The following is an 8,011-nucleotide window of genomic DNA, read 5'->3' as shown; positions in this document are numbered from 1 at the left end:
GCTACGCTCACTCGGTGGTTTATTCGGTGGTTATCGCACCTGACCAGGGATTATCACACCATATACACCTCGGGGCGGGGCATTAACCCTTTATTGTAGCTAGTTTATGTTATTATTGAGTTACCCATAAGTTAAATCTATACTTGACCAAGAATCAGGAAATTAAATCAACAGTGCAGTTTCTGCTTTTGTAACATAGGGGGATCAAAATAACATTTGCCAACTTGCAGTTTTTAGAAATATCTTTTCATACAAGAATCACATTTATTTTTCTACATATGGCAGGTTACAGGTAGATATTTTATAGCCTACAGTGTCATGTCTTTTGCAGTTGTTTTATGGCTATGTTGGAGCAGCATAAGTGACCGTAGTTGTCTATATTGTTTCAGTGGAGCAGGGCCAGTGCGTGTTCCCCACCCCTCTGGGAAAAGACCAAGTCTGGCACCCCCTGGACGTAGACTCTCCAGAAGTTCTTCTGTGTCGGTTCCCCCTCCTCAAAACAAAGCCCAGGAGCCCTCGGTAGGGCCACCCGCCCCGAGAGACAGCCTCGCTGCCCTGGAGAGTGCCCCCATCCTCTTCACGGAGGAGGCTGCAGAAACAGGTGGGTTGTCATGGCAACAGGGATGGGCAGGCCCATCTGACTGTTGTCATATTCAGTATGGTCACTTCTATGACTGTCAGAATGCGAAAAAAATGTTTAAAACTTTTTATGAAGAATTGATTTTAATTGGCCTGGTTACCATCTTTTGTTACCTCTTACTCAATCTTTTCACTTGCTAACCACAGTGTTGGAGATGGCAGTTACCCAGGCTAAATTTGAATGACATTAGATGATATCATAAGTCATTGAGTCCTGGATTGAACCAGTATCTATCCCTATCCAAACTAAAAATTTAGTAAATGATCATTGCACAACTTCCCTTATAGAGAGACATGTGTGTTCACATTTTTTGGACATGAAGTGTCTATGATCATCTTTTGTTCATATATATAATCCTTTCCTGTGTGTCTCCCAATGCATGAGATAAATCCACTCTCAGACAGGAATATCTTTTCAATGGTATAATTTGTTGCAGACAAACAAAGTCCTGCAGAGATTGTTGCACCTGACAACCCAGCTCGCCACACCAACGTCCCCAGTCAACCAGAGGATTCTTCAAGTCAAGGTTCAACAAAACAAGGTACGTTCAAACAATCGCAAACTACTATTTTCACATTCTAGATCTAAATTAGATCCTTAAATATGCTGCGCTTTACATCTAAGATTAGCAGGCTTAATAGAAAAAAATCTTATATACAGTTCAGTGTTGCTACCAATACATAATTCTTTACCTGTAACGAACGAATACAGTGTCCAGAACAAATATTCTAGAACAAGACATACATAGATCTATGATCCCACATGCTGTAAAAGATCTTCAAAATACATGCTTTAACTAAGCTATGACTGGAACAATAGAATTCTAAAACACCTTTCATGCTACAAGTAAATGTAGCTGGCAATACTAGTGGAAACATACTAAATGATCACCTCTTGATGTTGTACACAGTCTTCCAGCCCCTACCCCCAGTACTAAATTCCTGTACAATTTCTTCTATTCCACTGTCTTTATCACAGTACATAAAAAGGCTGATAAGAGGTCAACATTTACGCAACCCCAAAATACTAGTGACAGTACTAGTGCATCTACATCATCTGCAGTACCGGTAACAGAAGACAGGAGGAGTAGCACGTTGAACATGCCTCCTCCAGTTAAAGTGCCCAGTAAAAGCTCCTCAGGACAGGACAGACGAGGGACATACACTGTTCCCACTGTTCCCACCACTGTACCTGTACCTATTGTAGTTTTGAACAAATTACCATGTGAGGAAAGGAGAGGCACATATACTGTTGCAGCTACGGTGGAAGGTATTAAAACTTTTGCTTCAAATCCAAAATCTGCACAAGAGACAATGGGCACAAAAACTAACTTTTTATGTAATAATTGATGGATAAATGAAAATGCCTTATACATGGTGCAAAACATAATGCATGATGAATTTGCACACTGAAATTGTACATGTAACAGCATGCAGCATAAGTATGACATCATCATGTAAATGCCTGTCTGACATAAGATTTTGTTGCATGAAATAAAATTTTCCCCAACCCACACTGACTAGTTTCACAGCATATGTCACCACCACCAGGCAACGTAAGCAAAACTAACATGTCCACAATAGCAGATTAATAACTGGATCATACCTTAGGTTATTGCATATCCTGTAGACAATTAACCTCACTGTTTTTAAATCTACAGTTGTATGAGTCTTACAAGTTTTGATTATCATTTGAAGTTTCTGAAGATTTGAGAATCCCATATTTTGTACAAGGTTCCATGCTTTCTTGGCCTGTTTCCTTCCAGAAGTTCCGGAGAAACGTGCGAGTCTGATGGACTTGGTGGCTGAGCACAAACGGAGATCCCAAGATCCAACAGGACAAGAAAGCCGCCTTTCAACTGAGGTATTTTTCTAAAAAATTCTCCTGTTGCTAATTTTTTATCTAGCAGGTTTAGAACAAGATGTTAAGCTGTTTGTTTTTCCTCCTCGCCAAAAGTCCAGGACAGAAACACTGCATACAAGAATATGCATTTAGTTCTTGTGACGTTCGTGTACCTTTAAAAAGCTCTAGGTACTGTAAGTTGGATGGATGACAAGGCCTAGTTGTAAGAACTGCTAAAATCACAAGTGCATAAGGTTTAATTGGGATCTTAATGGAAATAGCTATTGTTATAGACTAATTATATACTGTTGAGACATACAATGTATACTAGTGACCACTTCTGCATAAGGACTGCCTGGCCAATTTGACCACTTTTTTTGTCACTTTCCCAAGCTAAACAGTAAGGATCCTGTATGTTATGACTACCTGTCTATTCTGACTATAGTCTCTAAACAATCCCTATATATAGACAGATTTTGCTGTGATTTGGTTCAGTTCCTATAAACTTCACAGCTAGAAGTCCCTGAAAACATGACTGTTGTATTCACTGCCTTAGCCTACCACTAACACCGAGACATCAGCAACCACCATGCCTGAAGAGATGGAAGCGACTGATGACACCTACACAGAACAGGACATGGACCTAACTGCAGTTCCTGCTACTGTCATAAACACAGAGGAAGCTAAACAGGTAAAAAAAGATACCAATGAATGAAATACAACTGCAGTACTGTAGACAGCCACAAGGAGGCCCATATTCTAACTAAGCAGCAAATATCATGAGAATTAATCAATAACTTCTATTTCTAATGAATTATGCTGTAAACTGTCAAACACACAGCAACACAAAAACAAGTGCTACTGAAACTTTCTTGTCCCAGATACTTTGTAAACATTAGAAATAGCTATTGAGTATAGCAGCCTCAGATGCTGTGCTTTTTTTTGGGTATGTATATGAGTAGTTGAAACAATTTAGCAGTTGAGGCGCCTTATTTAAGCACGGTATAACTATTGTTAACCATGTGCAAACAAAACTTTGGGCTGACTATTTCTGTGTTAAGCGATGTATCGCAATCTGACCTATAATAGGCCTGTTACTTCATCTGAGCGTCTTTATCACTTTCTCATGTATAGAAGGAAGATGCTTCTCAGAAGACAGATACTCGCAAACCTGTTGACAAGGATGCAGATAGAAGTGCGGTCCCGGCAAAAGGAAAAACAGGTCAGAAGGATTTGAACCAGTCTGGATGCAAGCCTGTGAGAAGAGTGAAGAAAAAGAAAGCCAGCAAACTGCCGACATTTGTCAAATCAACAAAAACCACTGCAGAAAGAAGGGAGGAAGCAGAAAAAGATGGGCAAGATGTCCAGGAAGAAGCTAGAACAACTCAGGAAGTCCCCATGCAGGAGGAGTCAGAGAGAGCCCCGGAAGTGTCGGAAGTGTTTGATGCAGATGATGCAGATGATGAAACTGTGCCTAAATCATTGTGGACCGCTGAACAGACCATCCCAGAAAACAGCGTGTGCAGCCAAATATCTTCCCATGCCGACGACTCTGATGACAATTTTGTCAACAAGAGAGGCAAGAAGGCAACCCGAAGGATCGTGTCAACAGACAGTGAGAGTGAAATCGACAGGGACATGATCACTGGAGCCGAATCATCTGAGAACGAATCTCGTCCCGACTTTGGTACAAAGAAAAAGAAGCAGAAAGGTGTGATGGAGAGAAATGTCAAAGTCTCGACCAAGATGACAAAGAAGGGGTTGGTGGTGCAGAGCACAAGCACGAAGACTTCTGCTAAGGACGTGGAAGAAACAACAGCAGAGAAAAGCCAGGAGAACAGGGGACGAGAGAGTGTCTCAGTGTTTGATCTGTCTTCAGGGGACATGTTCAGCGACCCATCCCCACTCACACTGAAGCCTGTTGTATCCAGGGGTCACACATCACAAGAGGACGACGGCAAACAGTCACAATCCCGGGGAGGGAAGCCCAAAAAGCAGGTGAAGTTAAAAAGGAAACAGGGCACCAGTTCTGCAAACAAGAAAAAGCAAGACGTCCTGGTGATGGAGTCAGACTCCTCTGATGAGGAAGACAAAGAAGACAATCATACAAGAAGAGGGAAGACATCAAAGACTCATAAAGACATTCCTTCAATCCCAGAAAGCACAAGCACGAAGACTTCTGCAAAGGGCGCCAGCAAGAAAAAGCAAGACGTCCTGGTGACGGAGTCAGACTCCTCTGATGAGGAAGACAGGGAAGAAAATCATACAAGAAGAGGGAAGACATCAAAGACACTTAAAGACATTGCTCCAATCCCAGAAAGCCCTGGCAGCTTGCAGGAACACAATGCAAGAAAGGTAACAGGAAGAAGGAATGCAGACAGACAAAGCGATGAAGGACATGTTGTTAGACCCAGAAGAAGGACGGCTGCTGTAAAGTATTTCCCAAGTGACTCCGAATCAGACGATGATTTCTGTCAGAGCAGGAAGTCCAAACAACGGAAGTCTACCAGAAGGAGTAGCAGCTATTCCCTCTCCGAGGAGGAAGAAAACACAGGCACACGGATGCCCCTGCGACGGACCCCCCAGAGGTTGCTTCAGAGCGCAGAGAAGGGATCCCTGTCAGCCAGACACGGACGGGTGTACCAGGATTCATCAGACAATGATGCGACAACACCGCAAGTGGAGCGAGCATCGTCCAAGAGACGGGCTTTCCAGGATGTGGGTAACACTCCACAGGAGCACAGTGACAGTACAGGCACTAAAAGCACCAAAACCACTCCACAAACGGGCCCCAAGGGTCAGAAAAAGAGGACCTTTTCTTCCCTGGGTAGTTGCGATGAGACTCAGGATGAGGAGCAAAGTCAGAATGAAAACGGTGAAGACCCGTCGGCTGGAGGGGCTAAGAGGGCTCGTCGGGCTCGTCAACAAGTCAGCTACAAAGAGCCAAACCTCCATAGGTAAGTAATGAAACTGCTTTTCTTTTGAGTGATGGGATTGTTTTGAGAGCTTCAACACATGTTTTAAAGGATACAGTACTCGTAATGTGAGTGAGTGAGTTAGTGAGAGTGTGTGTGTGTGTGTGTGTTTGTGTGTGTTTGTGCATGTTAGTGTGTACATGTAGGTACATGTACAAAATGTACTAGTATGCCCATGTGTGTGTGTGTGTGTGTGTGAAAATGTCTTTACCTTTTTGCACATAATACTGCCAAGCAAACTGCAACAAACTTTCCTTAACATTTCAGCAAGTTGAGACGAGGCGACCCCTTGACTATCAAGTTTGGGGACTGGTCACCCCAGAAAAATAAACACAAGTCATGGGTGAGTACTTTCTGTGTTACTTTGCCCTCCATGGAAACCTTTTTTTTTAGTGTACACATCAGTTCACATTTGTGACAATTGATACAGGTGTACAATGTTCTTTCTTCATTTGGCAGGTATAAGTAATAAGTGCATAGGGACTCTGTGACTTACTAGCAAAATATGTTTCAACCAAATTGCGTCTCTCAGTTTGTATGTGTTGTTCTGATGAGTAAGTAACTATCCATGGTATGCATGTACTCTGATTCATTTAGAATATAAATGTACCATACTTTTATTCTGTGTTCAAGGCTCGAAATTCGTTTTGGGGATTAGGTGCACTGGGCGAGACAGCTTAAAAAATTGGGTGCACCAAAAAACTTTTGGGTGCACCACTTCAATTTAAGTAGAACGTCAGAAAAACCTAATAACAAAACCTAGTTACATACTATCAAATTCTTAAACAAGTTACCATGACAGACATTCTTATTATCTTTCTAACACTTAGATGTCAAGAATATGATGTATATTAGTATACTTTGATATCTTTACATACATAAACCCAAGAAAATATTTGAACCACAGAAAATAATTGGGTGCACAGCTCCAATTTTGGGCGCACCTGGGTGCACATGCACCCAGTATTTCGAGCCCTGGTGTTTTATGTACTTATCTTCTGTAATACTAACTTAGATGTTTCAAATCCTTCTTCTCCAGAAAAAACTCAGCAAGTGATTCACAGAGTGTCCCCTTAGTCCATCAAGATCAAGATTTGCCAGTGCTACATCAAGTTTGCTTATTTGCTGAATTGATTTGTAAATGCAACAGAAAGTTTTCTGTAATGTAATGTAGTAAGTGTAGTATGGCCTATAGATTTGTCTTTTCAAGGCAGAACCTCAACTTTTGAGTTAAGGGTGTTATTGTTAGGACACAGTTAGTGTTTATTGGTGCCCTTTGTTTTCATTTTTGCGATGTAGCTATGTGTTACTGTTAGTGCTATTTTTTAGAACATTTAAAATTTAAAACATTTTACAACCAATTATTGTTCTCTTAAACTTGTTCTGTATATATAGTCCAAGACATAGTTTTAAGAATGAATCAGTTGCTGTCTTTTGCTGTCATTTCAAATATAAAAGTAAAAGAAGTCACAGCTAGTTTGAAAAACATTTCTTCTTGAAGTAGCATTGTTTTACTTTACTTCCTTCTGGTAATATTTGGACCAGAAATGTTAAGATTGCCTTGGGTTCTTTTGTACTACAGGCAGGGATACTGAAAAATTAGTTTTTTTACCCTATTTCCTTTTCAACTTGTGTTCAGTAAAAACACCAAAGCACAGAAATAAATAGATTGATGGAAATAAATAGATTGATACAAAAATCATTTATTCATTGCAGTAGAACCTGTAGTCATTCATTTACGTTGCTTCCTTAGCACTTTTGCTAAATTTTACAATGTCAACTCCAACGTGTACAATTCAGTTCACTAGAATACCACATGGTTACATTGTAGATAAAACACCTAACTTCTGCTTTAGGTGAATTGTAGCCGCTTGAATACTAGTAATGCATCTCAGTGTACTTTTTAACTTATTGCAAATAAATGTTGCAAACAAAACCGTGATAATTGTACTGTTAATCTTTTCTGAGAATTTGTTGCTACATGTATATACTAGTACATTTACCTGTTTCTGGTATACGTAAGATTTGTCCTTGACAGAAAAAGGATCTAGTTTTGGGACCAAATGTGAAAGAGTTAAACACATCCACATGAAGTAGTCATGCCAATTGCAACAGAAGATGGGGCAAAAGAAAACCTACGTCTACTTGTTTGTATTCAAATTCCTAGGAATGTTACAGTTATATCTTCAACCATCATTAAAGGACTAATTTTTTCAAGTTGCAAGCCATGTAAAAAGCATTAGAGTAAACTACACAAAACAAATTTAAAGTCAGATGATTAAAATCAAGGGAAGAACAAATATCATCAGCAATGTCTAAAAAATTACGATGTACAAGAAACAAGACTATCTGGTAAGAGTTTGTTAAGTAACCCAACAATTCACAAGGTGCCCATCATCAAATTTTAATACTGATAATAACATTTGTTTAGTACATTGTAACATGATTGAATAAATTATGTCATTGCACTTTTAAAACGACTTCATAATTATTACATTCTGCTACAGTTCACCCTGTGTAAACATACTATAAGTAAATGATATGATATAAGACA

The 8,011-nt window shown here is 40.0% G+C and overlaps 2 protein-coding genes across 2 annotated transcripts in view; both read left to right on the top strand.

Moving 5' to 3' along the window:
* LOC118424420 overlaps positions 1-1,237 on the top strand; it is a 4,995-nt gene extending 3,758 nt beyond the window's left edge. Inside the window, exons 6-7 of the mRNA XM_035832981.1 lie at positions 390-601; positions 1,077-1,237. Coding sequence (XP_035688874.1) covers positions 390-601; positions 1,077-1,222 — 358 coding nt within the window. The 3' untranslated portion in view covers positions 1,223-1,237. The remainder of the gene's footprint in view (positions 1-389; positions 602-1,076) is intronic.
* Positions 1,238-1,626: 389 nt separating this feature from the next.
* On the top strand, positions 1,627-7,395 carry LOC118425030 (uncharacterized protein DDB_G0286299-like). Its single transcript, XM_035833845.1, has 6 exons — positions 1,627-1,909; positions 2,406-2,503; positions 3,039-3,173; positions 3,617-5,439; positions 5,725-5,800; positions 6,497-7,395. Exons 1-6 carry the CDS (start codon positions 1,741-1,743, stop codon positions 6,512-6,514), a joined length of 2,319 nt encoding a protein of 772 aa, XP_035689738.1. The 5' UTR covers positions 1,627-1,740; the 3' UTR covers positions 6,515-7,395.
* Positions 7,396-8,011: the final 616 nt, after the last annotated feature.

This window comes from Branchiostoma floridae, chromosome 10, assembly GCF_000003815.2.
Source record: "Branchiostoma floridae strain S238N-H82 chromosome 10, Bfl_VNyyK, whole genome shotgun sequence".
NCBI lineage: Eukaryota > Metazoa > Chordata > Leptocardii > Amphioxiformes > Branchiostomatidae > Branchiostoma > Branchiostoma floridae.
The sequence above is the reverse complement of the archived record's forward strand: the minus strand, read 5'-3'. Positions and strand labels throughout refer to the sequence as shown.

Coding starts and splice junctions, on each gene's coding strand:
- LOC118425030 (XM_035833845.1), top strand. CDS start 1,741: ATGCCTCCTCCAGTTAAAGTGCCCAGTAAAAGCTCCTCAGGACAGGAC. Junction 1,910..2,405: donor TGTTGCAGCTACGGTGGAAG/GTATTAAAACTT, acceptor GTTTCCTTCCAG/AAGTTCCGGAGAAACGTGCG. Junction 3,174..3,616: donor ACACAGAGGAAGCTAAACAG/GTAAAAAAAGAT, acceptor TCTCATGTATAG/AAGGAAGATGCTTCTCAGAA.